Source organism: Coregonus lavaretus (assembly GCF_964263955.1).
Source record: "Coregonus lavaretus genome assembly, chromosome: 16".
NCBI classification, from domain to species: Eukaryota; Metazoa; Chordata; class Actinopteri; order Salmoniformes; family Salmonidae; genus Coregonus; species Coregonus lavaretus.
The window spans coordinates 24242581-24269910 of NC_140003.1; the positions used below are offsets into that span (position 1 = coordinate 24242581).

At 46.0% G+C, this 27330-nt stretch overlaps 1 protein-coding gene across 1 annotated transcript in view; it reads left to right on the top strand.

Moving 5' to 3' along the window:
* The window catches only part of LOC311143315 (CLIP-associating protein 1-B-like), a 105389-nt gene that overhangs the window by 20953 nt on the left and 57106 nt on the right, over positions 1 to 27330 (top strand). The window contains exons 3-7 of the mRNA XM_084179145.1: positions 14944 to 15022; positions 15276 to 15379; positions 15699 to 15790; positions 22788 to 22863; positions 23290 to 23387. Coding sequence (XP_084035271.1) covers positions 14944 to 15022; positions 15276 to 15379; positions 15699 to 15790; positions 22788 to 22863; positions 23290 to 23387 — 449 coding nt within the window. The remainder of the gene's footprint in view (positions 1 to 14943; positions 15023 to 15275; positions 15380 to 15698; positions 15791 to 22787; positions 22864 to 23289; positions 23388 to 27330) is intronic.

A 27330-nucleotide genomic window follows, 5' to 3' on the forward strand; every position in this document is an offset into this window, starting at 1 on the left:
CCAATGCAAATAGTTATTGACCCTTTGTGCAGATTAGATGTTTCTGTTCAAATGGCTTTTAGGAGAACACCTTCCGTTAATCTTCTGGATTCAGTCCTTCTCCCTATAATTTTCCTCTGTATCTATTCGATCTATATCACATTGTCAGAGAGTTGTTCCGTTTTTCCCAGTCAGCCTTACTGAGGAAGTGAGTATCGGTTAGGCTAGAGCTGCTGTGTCATGGCAGCTCAACACAGCTGGCACCACTGTCCTGCTGATCAACAACAATATGATACTGTAACTGTACCACCATTCTACTGATCGACTCACATCTGTCTGTATAGCACAAGGTGTCTTCATCCCAGAAGAGATGGAGGGAGGAGAGGGATAGAAGACAGTTTATAGGCCTAAGGATAAAACGTTCCAAAATTGACGCTTGTCATCATTGGCATCCTTCCATCAGTCGGGGATGTTTGGGAATACAGCAGCAAGGTGACCGCTGTAGTTATGATGCTAGATGTGGATGGGCTTTACAGTACATTGTGAGAGAATCTGTGCTCAATTTGAGCCGTATCCTGCCGGAACAGGATCTGGTACCTCTCAGTTTTGGACTGTTTCGTTCCGGAACCCATTTGCCAGGATCCGGTACCTCTCTTGGCATGAACAATTCACTGTTTGCAATGTAAAAATTCGAATACAACCTATCAGAGTTAATTCAAGTTACCTCCTCTGTAATTCTCCTGCCCCCTAAAAAATTGTAATGTGAAAATGTGTGTGATAGTCTAAGAATTGATTCGAGCCTGCAACTCTCATCTCTCCAGCGTTGCACTTCATCATTTATTTCCTTATAGGATTATAGGGGAAGGGAAGGGTGCTGGAGGTTCCGCAGCACCCCTGATAAATGTAAATACATTTGCCAAAGTTATAGAATTACTGTTGTCTGTTCAGAAAGAAATTAAATAATTCAGGATACTACACCAGGAGTAGGCCTATAATTTAGCCACAGAGGACCAATAGCTTGTTTTAAAAAAATTGCCTAGCTGTGGATTGTATGTAGCCCAATCACAAGGCATATAGCCTTGGAACGCACTGCAAATCTGTCAGTGAACAGCATGCAGCCAAAACAGGCCTTTCGCAAGGTTAGTGCGTATGGCCCAGTACATCTCTGGGGCCAAGCTTCCTGCCATCCAGGACCTCTATACCAGGCGGTGTCAGAGGAAGGCCCTAAAAAAAAGACTCCAGCCACCCTAGTCATAGACTGTTGTCTCTGCTTCCGCGCGGCAAGCGGTACCGGAGCGCCAAGTCTAGGTCCAAAAAGTTTCTTAACAGCTTCTACCCCCAAGCCATAAGACTCATGAACAGCTAATCATGGCTACCCGGACTATTTGCATTAATTATTTGCTATTTTTATTTTTTTCTTAACTGCATTGTTGCTTAAGGGCTTGTAAGTAAGCATTTCACTGTAATGTCTACATCTGTTGTATTTGGCGCATGTGGCAAATACAATTTGATTTGATGTCAAATACAATCGCGGGTAAACAGACTGGAAAGCAAATGGCTCCTGCTGAAAATAGAAGACTAATATGCCTGTAGCCTACCAAATATGTTATCAACTTCCAAATAGGCCTATTAAGCGAACAGCATTGTTTTACAAAGTAAAACAAGAGAGAGGCTTGCATCATTGAAGGAGTCAGTGGAACTGGAAAGTTTTTTAAAGACTAATTTCCTCCTCATATTGTACAATATGTGTGTCTCCACACAATTAGGCCTAGGCTATTGATGGCTAAATTCTTCAAATAGACACCCTTTGCCTTGATTACAGCTTTGCACACTCTTGGCATTCTCTCAACCAGCTTCACCTGGAATGCTTTTCCAACGGTCTTGAAGGAATTCCCACATATGCTTAGCACTTGTTGGCTGCTTTTCCTTTACTCTGCCGTCCGACTCATCCCAAACCATCTCAATTGGGTTGAGGTTGGGGATTGTGGAGGCCAGGTCATCTGATGCAGCACTCCATCACTCTCCTTCTTGGTAAAATAGCCCTTACATAGCCTGGAGGTGTGTTGAGTCATTGTCCTGTTGAAGAACAACTCATAGTCCCACTAAGCCCAAACCAGATGGGATGGCGTATCGCTGCAGAATGCTGTGGTAGCCATGCTGGTTAAGTGTGCCTTGAATTCTAAATAAATCACAGACAGTGTCACCAGCAAAGCACCCCCACACCATAACACCTCCTCCTCCATGCTTTACGGTGGGAACTACACATGCGGAGATATTCCGTTCACCCACTCCGCGTCTCACAAAGACACGGCGGTTGGAACCAAAAATCTCACATTTGGACTCCAGACCAAAGGACACATTTACACCGGTCTAATGTCCATTGCTCGTGTTTCTTGGCCCAAGCAGGTCTCTTCTTCTTATTGGTGTCCTTTAGTAATGGTTTCTTTGCAGCAATTCGACCATGAAGGCCTGATTCACACAGTCTGAACAGTTGATGTTGAGGTGTGTCTGTGACTTAAACTCTGAAGCATTTATTTGGGCTGCAATTTCTGAGGCTGGTAACTAATGAACTTGTCCTCTGCAGCAGAGGTAACTCTGGGTCTTCCATTCCTGTGGTGGTCCACATGAGAGCCAGTTTCATCATAGTGCTTGATGGAACTTTCAAAGTTCTTGAAATGTTCCGTATTGACTGTCCTTCATGTCTTAAAGTAATGATGGACTGTCATTTCTCTTTGCTTATTTGAGCTGTTCTTGCAATAATATGGACTTGATCTATTACCAAATAGGGCTATCTTCTGTTAGCTGGACCTGAGGGACAGGCTGTGTGTTATAGACACTGGACTCAACCATTTTATCATCAAAGTGTGAATTCATGGTTTGAAGATACATAACAGTATGAGTGTGTACTGTAGCTCCTAGCTAGCATATTTGCAATGGTCTCAACGACTATGGTTAAATGAGCTGGGGCTTCATGCGCTAACACTAACACCTAAACTCCGTTATCAACAATACACGTGATAGGCGGCTAAGAGCTAACTGTCCTAACCAGGGTTGGGGAGTAACGGATTACATGTAATGGATTTTTTTTTAACTAACTGTAATCCGTTACATTACCAGCAGAAATATCGTAATCAGATTACCGATACTTTTGAAAAAGTAGATAATTACTTCTAGGATTACTTTCAAATTTAGAAGGGATGTTTGCAGAAAAAGAAAATGTCCATGAAACAATTGTGTGTTTTCTTAATTACCTTTCATATTAACGTCAGTCATTAACCGAAAAAGTGCTACTTTGATCTTCCCGCCTGAGCAACATACATGGTCACAAAATAAAAAGGTATGGCGTTTCAAATAACTATTTGTGTTCAAAGAAGAAAAGGGCAGGAATGTACCAGTTCAATGCAAACTATGTTTGCCCACGGTAAAGCTGCTATCGACGTCCAAAGACTCGACTTCGAACCTGAAGAAACACTTGGAGGTAAGGATGACGATTGGCAGGTTTGACGAGTTAGCTTGCTTAGCTAGCTAGTCTCTAGGGACAGACAGGTTGTCTTCAATGTTACCAATGTTCCAGCATAGGTCAGAGATTTCAGAGAGGACTAGCTAGTTAGTCAGATTTCTAGGTAGCTAGCCTGTTTAGTTTGCTAATTTGCTTGCCAACTCTCCTACACTATGTGGTATGGTGCTCACTTAAGGTTGCTCTGTCGGTTGCTAGCTACTGTAGTTAGCAAGATATCATATCAAGTATGCTATTGTGCTAATTTAACAATTTCGCTAATTATATCTATTTTAACTAAGAAATCAGTTGTAGATAGTTAAAAGCCTGTATTATTCAATCATAACTCAAAGTATAATACTGTATTAGTCCATCTATTTAAAAAAATTTTTAGACAAACAATATAAACCACCATAGACATCCTTGCATCCACAGCTTTGTCCATGTGTGAGTGGTTACATGGTCCAACCCCAGCCCTGTGTTTATCAGACGGGCAGGCTATAGAAAGTGAAACATATGTTTCAAAAGGGTCGACAAAAGTTGGGTAAAGCTACAATCCTTAATTGAAACAATAACAAGGTGCTCACTCCACTGTTATTTTACTTATACTGTAGTGTCATAGTTAAGTAGTTACATTTTGTTTTTTCAGAGGATGCAAAACAATCAATGGAAGACCCTGAGCAGGAAAAGGCAGCCATATGACATGGAGGAGTGCAGAGATGCACAGCCATCTACAGATGGCCAAAAAGGGACATCTTGTACACCATTGAAACAAGCAAAACTACAGCCAGGAGGACCACACACCTCACAAAGCCGTGTTAAAGCACCTGGTATTTGACTTCATCATAGAGGATGTGCAACCCCTTTCACTAGTAGAGGTGACTTCATTCCGCAAGCTAGTAGAAGGAATCAGTGGTGGGAGAATGGTCATGTGTATAAGGTAATGTGTGGAGTATAATTGAAAATGGCGCCGGAGAGGATGGCTGCTGTTTTATGGACTCTTAACCAACCGTGCTATTTTGTGTGTTTTTTCGCATTGGGTTGTAATTTATTTTGTACATAATGTTGCTGCTGATGTCTCTTATGGCCGAAAAGAGCTTCTGGACATCAGAACAGCGATTACTCACCTTGAGCTGGACCCAAAAAAAAAAAATTATGAGTCGGACGAGAAGGATTTGCTCCAGACACCCGACAGGGCCCTCATCCCCATCATTCGCAGTAGAAAGAAAGGGAGATATATTGCGGAAGGAGATCGGGGTGCTTGCTAAGGAGCCGGCGACGAGTGGCTAATCTGCCTTTGCCATTGATACTATTGGCCAATTTACAATCTCTTGATAATAAAGTGGACGAACTACAGGCACGAATATCCTACCAACGGGACATTAACTGTAATATCTTATGTTTCACTGAGTCGTGGCTGAACGAAGACATGAATAACATACAGCTGGCAGGTTTTACACTGTATCGGCAGGATAGAACAGCAGCCTCTGGTAAGACAAGGGGTGGCGGTTTATGTATATTTGTAAACAACAGCTGGTGCACGATATCGAAGGAAGTCTCAAGGTTTTGCTCGCCTGAGGTAGAGTATCTCATGATAAGCTGTAGACCACACTATCTACCAAGAGAGTTTTCATCTATATTCTTCGTAGCTGTCTATTTACCACCACAAACTGATGCTGGTACTAAGACCGCACTCAATGAACTGTATAAGGCCATAAGCAAACAGGAAAACGCTCATCCAGAGGCGACGCTCCTAGTGGCCGGGGACTTTAATGCAGGGAAACTTAAATCAGTTTTACCTCATTTCTACCAGCATGGTAAATGTGCAACCAGAGGGGGAAAAAAACTCTAGACCACCTTTACTCCACACACAGATTGGCCGGGATAAAAAGCTCTCCCTCGCCCTCCATTTGGCAAATCTGACCATAATTCTATCCTCCTGATTCCTGCTTACATGCAAAAACTAAAGCAGGAAGCACCAGTGATGAAGCAGATGCTAAGCTACAGGATTGTTTTGCTAGCACAGACTGGAATATGTTCTGGGATTCTTCCGATGGCATTGAGGAGTACACCACATCAGTCACTGGCTTCATCAATAAGTGCATCGATGACGTCATCCCCACAGTGACTGTACATACATACCTCAACCAGAAGCCATGGATTACAGGCAACATCCGCACTGAGCAAAGGGTAGAGCTGCCACTTTCAAGGAGCGGGACTCTAACCCGGAAGCTAATAAGAAATCCCGCAATGCCCTCCAACGAACCATCAAACAGGCAAAGCGTCAATACAGGACTATGATCTAATCGTACTACACCGGCTTCGACGCTCGTCAGATGTGGCAGGGCTTGCAAACTATTACAGACTACAAAGGGAAGGACAGCCGCGAACTGCCCAGTGACACGAGCCTACCAGACAAGCTAAATTACTTCTATGCTATCTTCAATTACTTAACTCCAACACCATCATTTAAGTTTGCCGATGACACAACAGTGGTAGGCCTGTTCACGACAACGGCGAGACAGCCTATAGGGAGGAGGTCAGGAAAACAACCTCTCCCCCAACGTGATCAAGACAAAGGAGATGATTGTGGACTACAGGAAAAAGAAGAGGACCGAGCACCACCCCATTCTCATTAACGGGGCTGTAGTGGAACAGGTTGAGAGCTTCAAGTTCCTAGGTGTCCACATCACCAACAAACTAACATGGTCCAAGCACACCAAGACAGTTGTGAAGAGGGCATGACAAAACCTATTCCCCCTCAAGAGACTGAAAAGATTTGGCATGGGTCCTCAGATCCTCAAAAGGTTCTACAGCTGCACCATCAAGAGCATCCTGACTGGTTGCATCACTGCCTGGTATGGCAACTGCTCGGCCTCCGACCGCAAGGCACTACAGAGGGTAGTGCGTACGGCCCAGTACATCACTGGGGCCAAGCTTCCTGACATCCAGGACCTCTATACCAGGCGGTGTCAGAGGAAGGCCCTCAAAATTGTCAAAGACTCGAGCCACCCATAAGACTCCTGAACATCTAATCAAATGGCTACCCAGACTATTTGCATTGCCCCCCCCCACCCCTCTTTTAAGCTGCTGCTACTCTCTGTTTATTATCTATGCATAGTCACTTTAATAACTCTACCTACATGTACATATTACCTCAATTACCTCGACTAACCAGTGCCCCCACACATTGACTCTGTACCGATACCCCTTGTATATAGCCTCGCTATTGTTATTTTTACTGCTGCTCTTTAATTATTTGTTACTTTTATTTCATATTATTTTATATTGTATTTTTTTTTTTTTTTTTTCTTAAAACTGCACTGTTCTATTCGGCGCATGTGACATAACATTTTATTTTATTTGTAGAAAGACTTTGATGCAACGAATTGAAAGGGAATTTGAATCCATGAAAGAAGCTCTCTCCACCAAACTCCAGAGCGTAAAGTCAGTCTGTACAACAGCAGACATCTGGTCTGCCCATAACAGAAGCTTCTTCGGCATTACATGGCACTGAATCGAGGAGGACACCTTGGAGAGGAAGTCAGCTGCTTTAGCTTGTGCGAGACTGATAGGACGTCATACCTACGATGTGATTGCTGCCAAGTTAAGTGAAATAAATACATGCAGACTTTAAAATTCAGCACAAAGTGAGGGCCACAGTGACAGACAGTGGAAGCAACTTTGTAAAGGCATTCCGGGAGTTCAGTGGAAATGAAGAGGAGCCAGATGGGACGGATGATGGAGTGAGGTTTGATGTGGGTGCCGTTCTTGAGGAGATTGAGCAAGAACCAAACGTTTTTCTCCTTCCACATCAACGTTGTGAGGCACACGAAAATTGTACAGAAGTGCAACGTCTAAATGTTCCAGCATTTGGAACAAAGCACACAGGTCCATATTAGCTTCAGAGGCAATAGAGGACATTGCAAGCATGAAAGTAACTGTGCCATGTGTGACAAGATGGAGCTCAGAGTACCGTGCCATCTCCAAACTCATAGCCCTCACAGATGACCAGCTGGGGCAAATCTGTGAAGATCTGGGTGTTAGCAGCAAACTACATCCTTGTGAGATTGCTTTTCTCAAGGAGTACAATACAGTCCTACAGTCATTCTCTATTGATCTTCTTCAGGGAGAGAATAAGTGTTTTCTTGGCTTTCTTATCCCAACAATCCTAAACTTGAAGTCTAAGCTCTCAGAGAAAATGCCTCTTGCGACATTCTCTGCACACATCATCACTGCGGTCATTGAGGCTATAGAACGCCGGTTTGGACCTATGCTAAGCAGCCATGAAGCAAAAATGGCAACTGCTACTGTGCCAAGGTTTTGACTGTGTTCGCTCAACCCTGGAAAGAGAGAGGAGATGCAGAGCACATTAGTTCAGTGCCCCAGTTGAGTGCCTTTTCAGCTATGGTGGAAACCTGTTTACCCCTCAGCGAAACAGGATGTCTGATGCTCATCTAGAGTATGTCCTCTTGCTGTGATACAACAGCAATTTCTGCCTTTAATCATCTGAGTAGGCTAGCTTCAGAATAGGCCTACTGCAATGCCATGTCTGATATGTGGTTTTATTGCACCTAGCTGCACTTTTTTTGCTTAAACTTAAAAAACTACTTGGTGGACTAAATGTGTGATTTACACTGCATGTTGTCAAAAATAAATAAAAACGTTTTTTAAATATTTATATTTCTCATTTTAGTCATTTAGCAGACGCTCTTATCCAGAGCGACTTACACTAGTGAGTGCATGCATTTTTATACTTTTTTGTACTGGTGTCCCGTGGGATAAGTGTTTAGCACCATCCATGTTGCTGTGTTACTTAAGCCCTTACTTATACCTGGTTTTAACATGTATCCTTTGTCCTTCACATTGTGTTTGTGCCCACATTTTTAGACAGGTGTACATGATTAAAAGTCGCATTGTAGTCTGACTGTGATCAGATCTTATAGGTGTAAATGGACAAGATCAGGATGAAGGATGCATGTTAGAGGCAGGGATACAGGGCTTCAATAAATTTTTGTCACAATGTTTTGTGATGTTCTAATGTGGCTCTGCTTTGTGGCTCAAAAATCCTGCAATAAATGTTGTGAAATTGTTGCTAATACTCTTTTTTTTAAATTTATTTTAACGTGTTTTACGAGTGAAGTAATCCAAAATTAACTGAAAGTAATCAGATTATGTTACTGAGTTTAGGTAATCCAAAAGTTACGTTACTGATTACAATTTTAGACGGGTAGCTAGTAACTGTAACGGATTACATTTAAAAAGTAACCTACCCAACCCTGGTCCAAACCCAACAAGCAGGTCCCAGCTCCAACATCTTCTAGCACTGCAATTTGCACACTGATTAGGCCAACACAACAACTGATTGTCCTGTCAGCGGTTGGAATTCCAATCTTCTATCTCAGATGCCCCACCATGACCTCTTTATGAGTGACCTTTAACCCTGAGGTCAGTGGCTATCTATTATCAGCCTTTAGACTTGGGATTCCCCCAAATGTTTGCCCTTTACCACCTAACCCCACTGACCTCAGACATAAGTGAAACTGTTTCTTACAAGGCAGGGTATTTTGGCTATTTCGGGAAACACAGACAGGTGCCCGAGGTCCCTTCCCTTGTCTCTCTCAAAGTGAAAGCCCCCCGCTGCCACTTGCCATCCTGACCTACAGAGACCACACACTGAGGAAACTCACGAACACATGGACATACTTGACACACACACGGGTAAGTCTACGTCAGAGAAAAGGAAATGGTCTGCCTCGTCTATAGGGACTGGTTGTGGATGTTTGTGGTAATTCTGCCTGCCCCCCTGACTTCTGTTATGGGTTGGTCTTAGCTAGTCAGGGCTTCATTCCTGTCCTTCTGTCTCAACAGGTAGCCACACTTCCACTACCTCATTCTTTACCTTCTAATAGTATTCTCAAAGGTTTCCTCTAGCTACCAAACACATGATACCAGCAAGACCCAAACTGTTAGGCTACAACAGTTAGCCCATCTTCTCCATAAAAGAGACTTCTTTGTTCGAAAACATGAATGGTGTTTGTTTGTGAAAGGTTGACCAAATATATCCCCTGTTCTTCTTGTTTGGTTCGAAGGTTCATTGGCTTTCCATGGGCTCGCCAATGCTTAGCCTATTTAATGGCTTGGGCCAAACTTGAGTGAGTCTGTTTTGTCCAATTTTTACCTGCAAAACTAGTCACTTTAAGACAAGTTCTCCCAGAGTAGAGGCAGTCAGATCAGGCTGTAGCACCCAGATTTCTGTCATGTAGTGTCAAACATCCTGAATGAGCTGCTGCCTGGTTGTGTTTGGAGGCCATGTTTGTTGCCTTCACTTCCAGCAGAACATTTGTCATAATGTTGCAGACTGTTGCCTTTTTCTATCCTGTAGGACCGGTCTGTCCCGTTGCTGGAGCTGTGCTTCCGCTGTTCATGTGTGTGTGTATCTATCCCTGTGCATGTGTGTGAGGGGAATGTGTGTTGTCACTCTGTCCTCAGCCCCAGTCGACCCAGCCTGGTCCTACCCTACCCTGCCCCGCCTGGTGATGGTGTGTCAGTTTCAGTCACTGACTCTGCCTCTGCCCAAAGATTAGGCTTGGAGCAGGGAGGGGGAGAAGACGAAGGGCTTCTGCTGCCACCGTTGTGTGTGTGTGTGTGTGTGTGTGTGTGTGTGCATGTGTGCTTATGTGTGTGTGTGAGAGTTGTGTTTGCCGTGTTGTCAGAGGCTACCCTCTAACTCAGCTTTTCATTTATCCTGCGCTCGTACACCGACAGATTGTCACAGAGGAGCATAATACTTGTTATGCAATGATGTTATTGTTTGTTGGCCTGCAAACCCTCTCTATCGTCCCTTCATCATAACAGTGTGTTTTTACATAGTGTCAGTGTGTTGTGTGTTTGTGTTCATCATGGGCTATCATGCTCACGTTGCTACGGATCCTGCCTGCAGTAACTGGTCCCATGAGCACCTCCAGAACATCAGAACACTGGTCTCTTACACACTGTTTGCCTAGAAACACCAAACTAGCAGAACATTGATGTCCCATGGTTTGGGCCTGATACATAAAAAAAGATATAGCGTTTATATGAATCTCTATGGCCTCTCTCTGAAACCGCTACCTCTGCCTCCAGCACCCATCTCTCTACTAAATTATGTGAAATGGAGGAGGTGTGGTGAATGTAACTGGTGGATGGTAGTGACCTGTCTAACAGGCTAGTGTTTGTTCTGTAGGGATGTTCTAGGGATGGTTGTACAGCCTCAGGCAGGAGCAGGGATGTGGCTTTTACTAGCTGCAGTAGTGTGGATGTGTGGAGAGGCACAGAGCCAGGGCTAAAGCCTCTCTGCACACACGCAGATACACACCGCTTATCTGGAAGCCCCTGTCCCATGTAATATCTCATCTCGATCTGAGATGTGACCACAACACAGCACTGGGGAATGGCTGAGTCTAGTGCATATGCATATAGGGCCTAAGCATTAAGAAGACACATTGGAGCTTAAGTTCAAGCAGAACCGTCAACCTTTAGATAAGACTTCTATGTCCAGTAAACAAGCAATACTAGAGCTATAGCCGTAGTATCTCTCTGTAGTGCTGCATTCAGCAGAGGGAGGATATGATAGGTAGGCTACTCAGCTAGGATTCTATATAGCTGGAGGAGGAGGCTCTTATTTCACTGTTTTCACTTCAGGAATTCAAGCATTAACAGGAGGAGGCAGGGAGCATCGTATGTGTGAAGTGGACTGGAAATACTGCCGTCTGTGTGCATTTTCCTATCTGTGTGTGTTTTCCTTTATTTTTTTGTCATTTAGCAGACACTCTTATCCAGAGCGACTTACAGGAGCAATTAGGGTTAAGTGCCTTGCTCAAGGGCACATCAGCAGATTTTTCACCTAGTCGGCTCAGGGATTAGAACCAGCGACCTTTCGGTTACTGGCACAACGCTCTTAACCACTAAGCTACCTGCTGTCTGTCTGTCTGTCTCTGTCTCTGTCTCTGTCTGTGTGGGGTGTGTTTATATGTTTTGTTAATGCGTGTTTACTAGTTTTTCCTTGACACTGCTTTAGGACTGCTCTCCCTCAGGCTCCTGAGTACTGCCTGCTGACTAGCCTAGCTATCGCTGAGTCACTGTGCTGGGCTGCTGGGAACAACACACACAGTAGCTGTAGGATAATATTATCAGCATCACTCACTACAGCCCCCGGCCCCAAGCACTGGTCTAGGATCAGACCAGTCAACCCTCAGCTCTGACTCCAACCAGGGTTGTGCTAAGAACACAAAACTGATCCAGAATCAGCTGATAAATATTTGATGTGAGGGAGAGAAGGAGGGTCAGGCATCCAGAGTAATGACAGGGTGCTATGTGTTAGGTAACTACCATGTAGCTCTGCCTCTAGGCTCTGTCTGTCTGGAAAGGGACAGGTTGTCGAACTGGCTGGCTGTCCTCTCCTCTCCTCCAGCCATTCAACCACTCAGCCCAGCTGTTTCCCTGACTCATGGAAAATCACTGCAGTGAGAGCCCACAGTGTGTGTGGGGTGGGAGGGGGGTACGTGCGTATGAATCTGCATTACGTCCTGTCTGATCTAATGTGCTTCCTACTGTCTCAGCAGACACTGTGTGTGTGTAGTGTGTGTGCGTGCGTGTGTGTGTGTGTGTGTGTGTAGTGTGTCAAGCCACTGGAAGTAAAATAAAAGAGAATGGGCTTTGCCTGGTCCAGCCACATCAGAGGAGAGTGGAGGGGGAATCCTTATTTTCCATGACTCACAGGGATGAATAGCAGACATGTTTGAGTGAATGCGATGTCATTAAGTGTCCATTGTAATACAGATGGCTGATGGATTTTGGCAGAAGAGGAAACCACCCATCTCCCTCTACTAATGGAGAACACATCTAGCTGGCTATACCAAGCTAGCACTACTGGCTGGGGCCGCTTGCGTTGTGTGGCATGTCTTCATGCTATTAGGATGGGCATGGACTCCTCTGATGTCCCCTTCCTTGTTTATCTCTGACATATAAAGATCTACTGTGTGTAGGACTGTAGGTGCTGCTTGTCATATAATTGTATGAGTCATTTGTCCTCTTATCCAGTTGATGGCAGTGATGCCAACTCTGTGTTGTTGTTTTTACCGCACTGCTTTGCTTTATATTGGCCAGGTCGCAGTTGGAAATGAGAACTTGTTCTCAACTGGCTTACCTGGTTAAATAAAGGTGAAATAAATAAAATAAAAAGCCAATGTATGCTAGAGATGGCTACAGCATACAGTGGTGGAGAGAGAGCTGCAAGTTTAATGGGGACGAGGGTCCCACAGGGACTGAGATGACCTTATTTTACCAGTGTGTCATCAGATAGGATGGCCACCAGCCTCAATATATCATGTAGCATATTTCTCTGGGTGGGGATCCATACTCTGCTCCTTGCTAGTTAGCCAAGGTGGGACAGACAGTTCTGGGAATTGTCTAATTGTATTGTAGGTCAGAATTGATTTGGGCTGACGGGAGAGGGGAGAGTGTACATTCTGCTCCTATTCTGTCTTTATTCTTCATCCCCACCTCCTGTGAACTTTTAAAACAAACAAGAGAAATAAAATAAATAGGGTAAAGCAAATTAACCTGAATGCAGGGAAAGTAGAACAATAGTCCCAGTCAGTCTGCCAACTTGTCTCAGAACATCAACATCCTCCTGGTGAAAGTCATTGAGAGGGTAAATAACAGAGAAGGCCATGTTGAAATGAAGTGTAGAGCATTCATGATGATGGAACAAATCCCTTCTATGTTTACCAGCCCTGAGCCAGGGGGAGACTGGGGGAGACAGGAGGGGGGAGGGGGTAGCCATCTGTCTGTCTGCAGGGACCAGTGAGTAGGAGGGGTCTGTCTCTCAAACTCAGGGTGGAGACTAGAGAGAGGACGCACACACGCACACACGCTCATACACATACACACGCTCATACACACACACACACACTCATACCCACACACACTACCAACAGGCAGGAAGGGGGCACTGCAGCAGCCATCCTTCATCTGCCTCTCCCCATGATGACCCTGCCTCCCGGCACTATTGGCAGACACCCAAGTCTGACATTGTGTGTGTCTATGTGTGTAGATGAATACAGGGAGAGGGTGTGTGTGTGTGTGTGTGTGCATGTGAGTGTAATCATACGCTTATGACAGCAATGGGGTAAGCAGATTCTGGGGTGAGTAGTTTCTGTCCATAGAGGGAATCTAAATTCTGCTCTGAGAAGAGACTGAATGTGGTTGAAATCAGAGATGCAGTTTGGGGCTCTCTTAAAGGTCTGACTCTCTGTACTGTTGTCCTCCCCTCTGGCAGTCCAGTTTTAGTTCTCTCCTCCAGGCCTTTTGTTTCAGGCTTGTCATCAGTATAATTACTGTAATTCCGTTTTGTCTGCGTCTGAGAACAAAGGATCAGGATTATGCCCCCAGAGCAGACATGCCTGCTGCTGGTAGTGTTCAAGTAAACCTTAACCAGTCTCTAGCCTAAATTAAGGAAAGGATATCTGTTAAAGTTGTGCAGCATAAGGAAGCTGACTGTTTACTGTTAAATTTGATAACATGGACCAGGGTTCCCCAATATTTGTTGTGTTTTTATTTTATTATTGGACATAAAAAACTAAAAACACCAGTAAATCAGCTCCAAATGATTTACATTTTTAAAATATTTTCCTAAGTATTCCCACGCGTAATAAAGAGATATTATTGTATACAAATGTAAGCTAGGTTGAAAATTATTGTTTTAGTCTAAATCTGTTTGGGCTTCTTGTGCTCAATTTGCAGTCTACAAATTATTTATAATTAAATTCCGGCCCCCTGACCATCTGCTGAAGAAAAATATCATCCCATGGCTGAATGTAGTTGATGATCCCTGTTTCTGTATTGATGGCTGGTACATTCCACATACCAGTAGATGGCAGTGTTCTTCAACGCAGTTCGGATCTTTCTCAGTGTGACATGTTATTTACAAGATTAGGTTCCAAAAATTGCACCATGGACTGAGCAAGCTCAGGTGATGCTTATGTGTCGTTATGGTGTTAGCAGGGCTACTCTCACTAGACGTTCATTGAGCAGCTCTCTCACCCCATGACAAGGAAAGTTAAATAAATTGGGGGGGCAGTGCACTTAGCTTACATCAGCCATGGTTTTTCCCATGGTGGGTGGCAATTTTTAAAATGATTTTTCAATGGCAGTGCTGTCCTAAAGTTTAATAGGTCAACATTACAAAAGTTTCAGAGTGGCAGCATCATCCATTGTCCTTTTATGAGCAGATAAAGTGAGAATATTTCAGTTTACCCACAATCCTTTGCAACAAGCATTTGCATATTGAACTCAATCAGAAGGAAGAGGGTTTTAGGATAATAATTTTGGTAAAAAATGATGATGTTATTGTAATTTCGATGTAGTTTATTTCATATTTTGTATTTTTATATTTATTCAAAATTCCCTCCTTTTGTGTTTTCCAGGTGGCTTTGCTAGGAATAGACCTTTTATCTGCCTTAGTGACACGGTTACAGGACCGATTTAGGAACCATGTGGGAACAGGTAAGATTGTGTCATTTTATTATCTTAAAAAAGATAACTTTCTTCATGGTTAAATTAGTTCAAATAAAAATAGGTTTAGGTTTCTAGACAAAATGTCTGACAAAAAAACACTGTATTGGATTCCTGCATAGACTAGGCTATTGAGCTGCATTGGATTTTAACTCCTCGTTCACACCTTTAGATAACAATGCTACCTCTTCCCTGTCTTCTCTTCTCTCCTCTGTGTCTCCATCTCTCTCTCCTGTGTCTCCAGTACTGGCCAGTCTGATAGATCGTCTGGGTGATTCCAAAGACCAAGTCAGAGACCAAGATCAAATCCTGCTGCTGAAAATCATGGAGCAGGCTGCCTCCCCACAGGTACGTACACACACACACACACACACACACACACAGCCTCCCCACAAGTGGAGCTTTCCTGGGCTAACCTGTACACACAGACGAGCTATTGACAAACCATGATCATAGGATTACCCAGCTTTCTCGTGGTGATACTACAGTACTGTCAAAGGTCAATCCCACAATCTCAAATTAATAAATTCCTAGTTTATTGATTTCTGAATCCCTAGTACCCTTTGATTCCTGACTCGATTGTATGTTAATTTATATGATCCTGATCCATGATAAAAAAGTGATTGATTGTTGACCTGGTACAAATATCCTGTCCTCTCCTCCCCAGTACGTGTGGGACAGAATGCTGGGAGGCTTCAAACACAAGAACAACAGGACCAGAGAGGGAGTGTGCCTTTGTCTCATCTCAACTCTCAACATGTAAGACTGCCTGGCCTCTCAATCACACATCTTTAAATCTGTCTTTCCTTACTATACAACGGATGGGTATTAGAGCGATTAGTTACCGGAGTGTAACTCCAGTTCTATGAGTGGAGCGGAGCCCCATAGGGGAGCTATGCTCCTAGTGGTTTACCCTCTGCCCTAGGGCAGAACAGCCTGAAGCAAATTTATGCACACACCTACAGCCAATAGGAGTACAGGTGTCCCTATATAAGGAACCCGGTTCCCTCAATCTGCCTCCCGAGATATTATCTTCAGCGAGACTAGAGAGGGTCGGTAGGGCCTTAAGTCCTATGGGGCTCCGCTCCACTCATAGAACTGGAGTTACACTCCGGTAACTAATCGTTCTATATCGTGGAGCTCCGCCCCATAGGGGAGCTATGCTCCTAGTGGTTTAAGGCGGAGCGAAACGCTCCAAAATGTACTCCCTGCCGAGCCTAACACTTCCCATTAAAAAATGAAAAAATGTCAAGCCCAGCAATGGCTGCAACCAATTCCCGCAGTACTGCGACTAAGAACCCATTAAGGCGTCACAATATACCGCGTCATTGGTTATAGACCCGCCCCATCTATCTCAATGGCAATGCCAATGGCTAGTGGGCAGATCATCAGAATAGACGCCATGCTAAACTGTACCAGCAGCTAGCCGTGCCTCAATATTCTGTGTTCAATACATGTCTCTATGTACTAACCCTGAGTCAAGAGACATGCTGACATAACACGTTTTCCTAACCAAGGCGGACCTGATTGGAACCTGTCCAAGGTCCTGCTCTGTCCTCTCTTTTTTAGCTCAAAATCGCCTTTCAGCTCTGCTGAAAGCCGACCGAGCTAAAGAGTTGGAAAACCGTGCCATAATATGTTCCTTCTAATAAAAGCGGATTTATGAACATGGTCACAATCCTGCTTTCTTTCTCTGTTCCTTCTCAAGATCTCCCTTCAGCCACGCTGAGTACAGATCGAGCCAAAGAGTTAGAAGACATATCCAACAGATAGAAACGAATAAAAGGAGACGGTGTTGACCAAGACGCCGCTCTACAAATATCCACTACCTCTGTACCTCTGAAGAGGGCAGTAGAAGCTGCTACTCCACGAGTGGAATGCGCTTTAATACCCTGAGGCGGTTGTTGCCCCGCCGCCTCGTACGCCGTCTCAATGCCTTCACAAAGCCAATGAGACAATCGCTGTTTTGAAAGTGGTCTACCCAATGCAGCCGCACCGTGACACACAAACAGCTGAGGCGATGACCTAATCGCTGCTGTGCGCTCAACGTAACACGCCAAAGCGCGTACTGGGCACAGACAATGAAGCTTTTTCTCACTCCTCTCCCCATGGGGAGGGGGATAAAAAGCCCACAGTTCCACGGTCTGTGATCTATATGCACTGTTAATAACCTTCGGCACAAATGCCGGGTTGGGACGTAACACCGCTCTGCTCAAATCGCCATTAATGGCAAGGCAGTCGTGTCTCGTCGACAGTGCACTCAAATCACTGACCCGCTTAGCGGTAGTCAAGGCGAGCAACAGCGCCGTCTTGATAGACAGCATTTTGAGGGGTATTTGATTCAATGGCTCGAACGGCGACTTACATAGCGCTTCGAGAACCAAAGCCAAATCCCATCGGGGCAGCGTAGCTCTAGGCATTGGCCTAAGCCGTCGCGTTCCCAATAAAAAACGTTTCACCAATGGATGACTAAACAGGTTCTTCCCGTTAAACCCTTCATGACCAGCTGAAATTGCCGCTGCAAACACTCGAATGGTGGAGGGCGATTTCTGCTTATCAAACATAAACTGCAGGAATGAGAGCACACTCTCTACCTGACAGCTCATGGGGTCTACGTCCTGTGTGTTACACCACTGTGAGAAAACATTCCATCTGCTCGTGTACATCCTGGAAGTGGAACTGGCCCTAGCGCTCTGTATGGTTCTGATCACTGCATCAGATAACCCACGGCGCTTTAACCTGTCCCGTTCAGGAACCAAGCCCTCAGTGGTTGGCCGATTATGGGCCACTGCCCTATCGAGCCTCCCGCCTGGCTCAACGCGTCTCGTCGATGTAGAATTGTCCAAGGTGGCACAATCAACATCTGACTCATCTCTGCAAACCACGGAGCCCCCGGGCGATCGGGCGCTATCAGTATCACTGTTAGCTCCTCTGATCTCACCCTGGCCAGCAGTGGGAGAATGCAAGACAGCGGAGGGAATGCATACAGGAGAACTTTCGGCCACGGGCAGTGCGCGAATGCGTCTCTTCCCAATGGCGGCTCGTCCTGTTGTCTCAGGGAGAACCATAGGGGACACTGTGCGTTCACACGTGACGCGAACAGATCCACCTCGGCTCTCCCGAATTGTTCCCAAATTTGGAGAACAATGTCTGGGTGCAGACACCACTCGTCGTCTCGAGGACCCCCTCTTGACATGAGATCTGCCCCTACGTTCAAGTAGCCCGGAATGTGCGCTGCTCTCAACGAGCGAAGGTGCTTGTGAGCCCACAGCCACAATTCCTCTGCCGCCCTGTGGAGGGCAGGAGACCTGACCCCTCCCTGGCGATTTATGTGAGCTACTGTGGTCCGGTTGTCTGACCAAACCAGCACATCGCGACCCCGAAGGGTAGACGCGAAGTGGTTCAGAACCAGTCGAACCGTTTCCAACTCCAATAGGTTTATGTGCCGACCTGATTGAGGCCATGCACCACCTATCGCTTGAGACTGACATGTCCCTCCCCATCCAGTCAGACAGGCATCTGTATACACTGGAATGTAGGATGACACCCTGCCCATCGGGACTCCGTGCGTGAGAACGCACGGGTTCCTCCAATAGTCCAGGTCTGCTCTTAGCGAGAGAGGAACCACCACCAACCGATGACGTTGACGCACTGGGTCTAGTCTTAGTTGGGCGAACCACCGCTGTGTTCTGCGCATGTGCAGAAGCCCCAGCGGTACCACAGAGTGGGCTGCCGACATGAGACCCCAAAAGTGACATGATCGATAGCGCCGTTACTGTGTGATTCGGACGACACTTCCTCAGGGCTAGTACCAATGCTGCCCTTCGAGGGTCCGAAATTCGCGCCCTCATCATTACAGTGTCTAGCTGTAGTCCCAGGTAGACTATCTGATGACTGGGCCAGGGTGCGCTCTTTTTCCAATTCACAGCGAACCCCAGACGCGTGAGATGAATCACTGTCTGTGTCGTGTGCATGAACGCCAGCTCTGCTGACGGGGCGAGAACTAGCAGGTCGTCTAGGTAGGCTAATATCCTTATCCCTTGACGACGCAGCGGTTCCAATGCCGCCTCCACACATTTGGAAAAAGTTCGAGGTGCCAGGGCGTACCCAAACGGCATCCTCGTGAACTCGTACGCCACCCCTTGAAAGGCGAACCGCAGAAACTTTCTGTGGCGAGATTGAATCGGCACATGAAAGTACGCGTCCTTTAGGTCTATGCTTGTACAAAAGTCTCCCTTCTGGACACATTCCAGTAGACGTTTTGTCGTCAGCATTCGGAAGGGCCGTTTGGTTATGCTTTCGTTTAGAATGCGTAAATCCAAAATCGGCCTCACTCCCCCCGTCTTTTTGGGCACTAGGAAATAAGGCGAATAGAGCCCTTTGTTCCTCTGCTCTCGGGGAACTACTGTGACCGCCTCCTTCGCCAAAAGTTCCGTGATCTCTGACATCAGAGCGGCTACTTTGTCCGGCGTTTTCATCACCGTTTCCACTACTCCCCGAAACGGGGGTGGGGTTCGGCGGAATTGGAGGGCATAACCCTTCTCTAACGTCAGTTCTAGCCAGCGTGAGAGGGTACAGCTTTGTCGCCACTGCCAACAATGCAGAGAGAGCGGGCGTGCACGAAGCTGTGGTACATTCAGTAGGAAGGACCTGTATTCCTCTATGGCCCTCGCCGCCGCTATTCCCCAGCACTGAGTTGGTGGAATAGCCCAGGGTGGGCCCCCCTCGAAAGGGAGAGGAAACATCAGCTGGTTCTGTGTGAGTCGGAGGCCTTGATACGATAGTTACGCCTGTAACTCCAGTAATCCGGCCCTCCGTGAACGCAGCACGGTTCTGAACTGCGCTGTCTGAGGCATTAACCTGAGACGGCGCGCTCTCCCCGAATAGCGATTGCATCATCACGTCATTGTCTGACTGAGACTGTCGCTTGCCTTGAGACCCATCCATTACAGCACTCATCTGAGTCTGAAAGGTGTGATCTCCGACTGGTACCACACGGTGGTGCCATAATACCTCTTTACTGGTCTCATGCGTCTGCTCTACAACACACTCAGTGAGTGGTGGGCTGCGCTCAGAGCCATGGGTATTGATACGTTCATGATAGACCGGAGGCGTCCATACCTTGGTTACACCTGTAACTCTGGTAATCCCGCTCCCCGTGAACGTCGCACGGGTCTGAACTGCGCCGGCTGAGGCATTAGCCTGCAGCAAGGCGTTCTTCCCGGCTAGCGGCTGCGCCTTCATGTCACATTGGGACATAGGCAGCTGCCTGCTATGTGAGACCTTTACTACAGAGCTCCTAGGAGTCTGTAGTAAGTGATCTTTATTAGGTAAGCTAAGGCTGCGCCCTGCTACCTCTTCCCTTTTCCTCTCCTGAGCGCGCTCAGCAACGCACTCTAGGTGGGTTGAGCTACACTCAGGATGGTGGGGGGATACCATAGAACGTGAAGTGTTCTGTACCTTATGGAATAAATGTCTTTCATTGACAATGTCAGTGAGACTCCGCTCTTTATTCACATAAAATAAAACGCCCTCCACGCCCTGAACAGTGGGGTGGGGGGGAACAGTAGGCTCTTGAGCGTCGTACGCCGGGCCATCTCCCGTTCTCGCCCCCTCGCCCCGTCACAAGTGCCGTCTCTTCTGGGAGGCCTTTCGGTGCTGCCAGTCCGGCTTCGTGACAACCTCTCTGGTCGGCGGGACCGCTGCTGCCACCTTCGCTGCCGGAGGGGCCGAGCCCGCTCTCTTGCCGCCTTCGGTGGGCGCCTGCCGCCTGGCCCGTCGCCTCCCTGCTCTGCTGGGGGCGTTCGAGGTGGACGGAGCTGTCGGGGCTCTGCCGGCTTTCATCGCCAGTGGCAGATGTCTAGCCAGATGCCTCCTCTCCTCGTCCAGCTTGGCAATCCTTTCCGTGGCGTCTTTCACAGCGAGGCCAAATAGCCCTTCGCTGGAGACGGGGGCGTTGAGCAATGAAGCTCTATCAGTCTCCTTCATAGCTGTCATGGACAGCCAGAGGTGTCTTTCCATGACCACCGAAGTGGCCATGGTCCTGCCCGCACAGATGGCTACCGCCTGTGTCAGGTGGAGAATGGCTCCAGAAATCCTGGAGGCCTCCTCCACCTCCTCGCTAGTCAACTCAGACCTTCCTGTCGTAAGACGGGATAGGGAGGCTGCGAGGATGGCGATGTTGTTTGCCGCCGCTACGCTCTGAGCTCCCAGCGTGAAGGATTTCTCAGCCAAAGTGGCTGTGAACCTGTCCTTCTGCGCTGGCAGAGTGGCCTTCTTGGAGGCGGCCCAGGGACTCGAACCCGGCACTAAGAACGCCGTCATGGCGCCTTCGAGCCTGGGGATTCCCCTAGCTGCCCACTCGTATCCGTTCACTCTGGTGAATGGGGTGTACGCCCTGGCCGGCGAACGCGCCGCCAGGGGTGTCCCCCACGAGCCCTCGACATATTTACCAAGGGAGGGCAATGCTGGAGCCATTGGCTCCGCTGCTCTCCTTGGCTTAGAGTAAGGGCCGCCCTCCATCAGATCCACCTCCATAGGGAGGGGAGCTGGGGGTAGCGCAATCTCCAGTCGTTTGGTCGCCTTCTCAATGAGTTCCGGAAAGTCGGAACGCAGAGAGGCTGCTGCGAAGGACAGGGCTTCTGACCTAACAGAGCCCATGACGTCATCGCACAAGGATCCCTCAGACCTCACGCTCTCTGCTAGAGAGGGGGTCTTGAAGGCAGGTGCCGGAGTATGAGATTGTCCCACTGGAACATCCCTCTCGGCGCCCTCCTTGTCATCCTCCGATTCTGCACTGTCCTCAGATATCTCCGAAGCGGAGGCGAGTGTGGACAGGGCATCATCCAGAGGGACGTCCTCTCTAAAAAACGCCCAGCGCTGCTTCCTCTCCTTCACAGGAAGGAGGGCGCAGGAGGCGCAATTAGGAGGGATGTCGAGACCTTCCTTGGCGTGTTGCGGTCCCAAGCACACGAAACATAGGTCGTGGGGGTCCGTAACGGCCATGGTAGTACATCGACAAAGGGCCCTGAAAAGGGCCTTTGGGGGTGGATATGATGGTGTGCTCATTTTAGGAAGACGTTGATGGCTGGATATCAACGACAAAAATCTTCCTGAGTCTTCTAGGCTTCTTCTCTAGTCCAGTCGCTGAAGATAATGGGAGGCAGATTGAGGGAACCGGGTTCCTTATATAGGGACACCTGTACTCCTATTGGCTGTAGGTGTGTGCATAAATTTGCTTCAGGCTGTTCTGCCCTAGGGCAGAGGGTAAACCACTAGGAGCATAGCTCCCCTATGGGGCGGAGCTCCACGATATAGAACTGTCAGCTGATTTATTTTAACATTGCTAATGTTTTTTATCATTAGTGCGTAATGGACAGGGTAGAATTCAATATTCATTTTTAGATTTCTGGTTTCTAATACTCTGGTAGCAATGGACATTTTGCTAACTGCCAAGAAAATGGATGAGCCTAGATTTGATTTAAAATATGACAATATTATCTGATGTGTATCATAGTGAATTATACAATTATATTATGGTAAGGTCTTTACTGTCAGGAGTCTTAATTTTTTTGTGATGCTATAGCTAATGCTTACCTATGATGTCATTGACATCCTGTCTTTTTATTTTTAATTTTGTTTTTAAAAAATGTTTAGGGGGTAGATCAGCTTTAATATTGCTGATAGATTGTAACTTCCATCAATGTAATTGTCTGCATCACTTCCAATCCCCCATCCTCTGTCTTTGTTCTTCCAGGTACGGAGCCCAAGGCTTAACCCTCAGTAAAATAGTCCCTCACATATGTAATCTTCTAGGAGATCCCACCAGTCAGGTATGTACAGCCTGTTTGTGTCCCACTCTGTTTGCTGTGTCATGAATGAGTTTATTAAGTTGCTGGCCAGCGAGAGAGAGAGCTCTAGCACAGACAAAGGAGTCGACTGCAGCAGCATTTTACCATAGGGACATGGAGCCCCCTAGTGGCTGTACAGAGATGTACAACCACAACATAACAGTGCCATCTGCTGGTGGAGGCTGGCGTAGTGTTTCTCTACACAAACTGTATTTTAAGAGCAGTAAACATATCAAACTAGTGGGCGCATAAACATCTATAAAGCGTTTTCAAGTAATGTGGCTGAAACAGGGTTTATATAAGTTACTGATAATTGCATTCTCCAGCTAGTTGTTACAGACAGTTCTGTCATGATCCAGTCTAAGAACGCTAAAATGACCTTTGAACGTTACCCCCTGTTGTCCTCAGGTGAGAGACGCAGCTATGGGCTGCCTAGTGGAGATCTACAGACACGTGGGGGAGAGGGTGAGGATGGACCTTAGCAAGAAGGGCCTACCACAGTCACGGTACGATGGACCTTCTACCTCTGTCTGTCTGTCTGTGTGTCTCTTTCTCCTCTCTCTCTCTCTCTCTCTCTCTCTCTCACTCTCTCACTCTCCCTCTCTCGCATTCTCCCCCCTCACTATTCATATTTCTTTCTCCCTCTTCCTCCCCCTCTCTTACTGTACCGAATGTGTAAATGGGTCAGGTATAGTGCTGATTCAGCAGCCTTCCCAGCACAAGGCTGTGTATTAGGAAGTTAGGTTGTGATCATAGTGAAAAACACAGAAGTAGAATAAAGCAATTCTGTTTCTTTGGTATAAAGGCCTATACCATTACCATTTTGTATATGCAGAATCTTTCATATTGAAGTGCTTATTGTACACTTTCTCTGATTCTTTCAACAGCCTACAGAACACTGTAGACCAGAACACTGTAGACCAGAACACTGTAGACCAGAACACTGTAGACCAGAACACTGTAGACCAGAACACTGTAGACCAGAACAATGTGAAAGAGGTGTTGGTCTCATGTAAAGGAAACCACCTAGGCTAAATTATCTGTTAATGTCAAGTGTTAGATGTGTTTCATTCAAGCTTACTGTATAACACTGACAATGCAGATTCTTTAAATCAAAAGTGAATGTCTCACTTTTCTGCAGTGTCTCCCTGAAAACTGATAATTTCAACAGGCCATTAGTCCCTAGTGTCCAGCTATCCACATAAAGCCTCATAGCCTCTGGCAGCCTCAGACCATAACCCCAGAATGGCTGTCTAGTGTCTTCTATCAGTGGTCATAATCTACTGATCGCTCTCATCCAGCTCTGCCCTGGCCTGCAGTGTTTAATAAAGAACACTCCACCATAACCACTAGCTAGCTAGCTGCCCTTTCACTGTGGCTGTCAGACCTCCAATTACCTTTCCCCTGTGAGAAGTGAAGCACCATGGGTAATATATAACGTTACCGCTGCCGCACCAGCCTGCCTGTGTCTGTGGAGTGGATGTAGGGGAGGGATTGAGTACATGGTAGCCAGACGTCAGTCTTTATTGAATGAATCCATACACCAATACACTTGTTATTGGATTAGACCGTCCGCTGTACTGTGATGCCTCATTGGAGAACAGCTGCTGAGGAGAGCTTGGACGCAGGCCTGCGATAGGCTAATCTTGGCCACAGAGGCTCTTGGGTTGCCCTTGAAGTCTCTCAGTGATATGATACTAAGTGATACCACAGTATTTAATCATGATGGTAGTGGGAGTGACCGGGACAATTTTGATGACTCAGCCTGGCCTCCAGCTAAGTGCCTGCATTGTTGAGTGGGGAAGGGAAGCAGATTGATTCATTCCCATTTGTCTCTGTGGTTTGAGAATTAAAGGGGAACATCTGTTCTGACCGGGCCATCTGTCTCTCTGATCGTCCCCCCATTTAGTTTACTGCTGCCATTTTTGGTCCTGGTATTGGTTATCCTACCCACTCTTCATTGTTTTTTAGCTGGTATCACAAAACTATTTCCCAGACCCAAAGGGAAGAGATGCCTCTTTATAAAGGGAACTTGAAGGGGCAGGGTTGGAAGAGGGGTAAGCTCATTTGGTCTCCCTTTAGGAGTGCTTCCTCTGCTCATGATTAGATTTGGGCTGGGGTGTAGGCCAGGGAGGGTGCTGAGGCTCTCTAGTGCCCACCTGTGCCCTCCTTCTGTCTATAGGCACACTCTTAATCCAGTTACTCCAAGAGATCCATGAGCAATTAAAATGGAGATTAGTTAGATCCAGTTAAATACTAACTAAGCCTTCATCTCCTTATGTTCAGAGGAGATTCCACCGGCCAAAAACCTTGTTTTTACATTTTAGTCATTTAGCAGACGCTCTTATCCAGAGCGACTTACAGTTAGTGAGTACATACATATATATTTTTTCATACTGGCCCCCCGTGGGATTCGAACCCACAACCCTGCCGTTGCAAGCGCCATGCTCTACCAACTGAGCTTTGAATACGTCAAAGTCTTCCACAGTTAGATAAAATGAATGTGATTTAAATTAACTGTCCAGTAAAAATCTCACTTTTAAAATTGAAATAAGGTTTTACTCGGATGAATATTTTTTATGATCGCTATACGTCCACACCATTCTGTTGGGGTACGACCACACCAGGGTTTCCGTTAGCCGGTAATTGTCGTCTTTTGGCCGTAAAAAAAATATAATGAAAAGCCGATAAATACAATTGTTGCCGGCCAAATTGACCGGGAGAAAAAACAAAGCACTTCAAACAAAAGACAATAAAAAAATGTATACTCGTAAATGATGGTTATGAAATAAACCAAAACTTGTTTCTCAGAATTGTAGCAGGTTGGGAACTCTACAAACAATGTTTCTCTCAGAGAATGAGAACGGTAAATGACTATATGCCTAATTAGTAATACAATGCACTAACAGAAATTAATGTAACCAAATGATGGGTATTAACGGTTACGGTACATTTACTACTTGTGACATATGTAATGTGGAATTTGTAAAAATAAACAATCAAAGAACAAACAATTCACATGAAACAATGAATGCGCAAAATTGGCAGGAGACAGCTGAGTGGATTCTGGAGCGCTGAGTGCATGCATTCTGGAGAGAGACAGGCCTCTGGGCTATTTTCGCCACACACCCCTCCCTTTCTTCTTGTCTCAACATTTTAAATTATACACAAGACACATTAACTTCACACATATTTCAGATGCTTTTAAAAAAAACTGACAGCCTCAACTCAATAATCAGCTAGGCCTTTTGCCACACACGCTGCCTATGAAAGACTACCTCAAATGCCATTTCTCTCCTGTTCTATTGGTTTTCATATCAACTTTCTTTCATTGTCCAGAAGACAAATGCACAATCCTAGTCATTAGCAACCCATCCTAGTTGTTACATCTTTAAATTCACCCTCTTTCTAAGTTTCTAGCTGAGATTTTCATCTGTCATATACCGCTTGCATCAGGTGTTCTGTTTAGAAATATGTTTTCCCTTTTGCGAATTGCATTTTGGCAAATGTTTGAAAATTACATTTTATTGGCTGCTTCATTACAGGAGTTGCATGTTTTGTTAAGATTAATTACCGTAATCTAATTGTGATTTCGGTCATGCTGAGAACCGTGGGTGGACGCCCTAATGTGTTACACACGCAATGCATGAGTGTCCGGTAAATTTCTGAAATGGCCGATAAATTAAAATCTTCCCGGTTGTCTGGCGCCACATGTTACTAACGGAAACCCTGGACCACACCATTCCAACACAGAAAAGCTGCTTTTTAAGGTACTTAATAAATAAAAATAGGAAGGAAAACTATTTCATTTATATTGTAATTAATTATAGGTTATATTTCATAGAAATCTGGAAACACTGGACAGTTACTTTAAATAACCTATGTTGCGTACAGTGTGAGTGTCATTCTAATTCCGTCAATTTAACGAACTGCCGTCTGTGGGAAAAGGGCTGGGGATATTGGCTTAGAACTGCTTGCGATGCCCCTTTATACTATTCCAAGTATACCAAACATTAGGAACACCTTCCTAATATTGAGTTGCACCCCCCCCCCCCACCCCCCCCCCCCCCCTTTTGCCCTCAGAACAGCCTCAATTTGTCAGGGCTTGGACTCCACAAGGTGTCGAAAGCGTTCCACCGGGATGCTGGCCCATATTGACTCCAATGCTTCCCACAGTTGTGTCAAGTTGGCTGGATGTCTTTTGGGTGGAAAAACCCAGATGCGTTGCAGTTCTTGACACAAACCGGTGCGCCTGGCATACCATACCCCGTTCAAAGACACTTAAATATTTTGTCTTGCCCATTCACCTTCTGAATGGCACACATACACAATCCATGTCTCAATTGTCTCAAGGCTTAAAAGTACTTATTTAACTTGTCTCGTCCCCTTCATCTACGCTGATTGAAGTGGATTTAACAAGTGACATCAATAAAGGATCATAGCATTCAC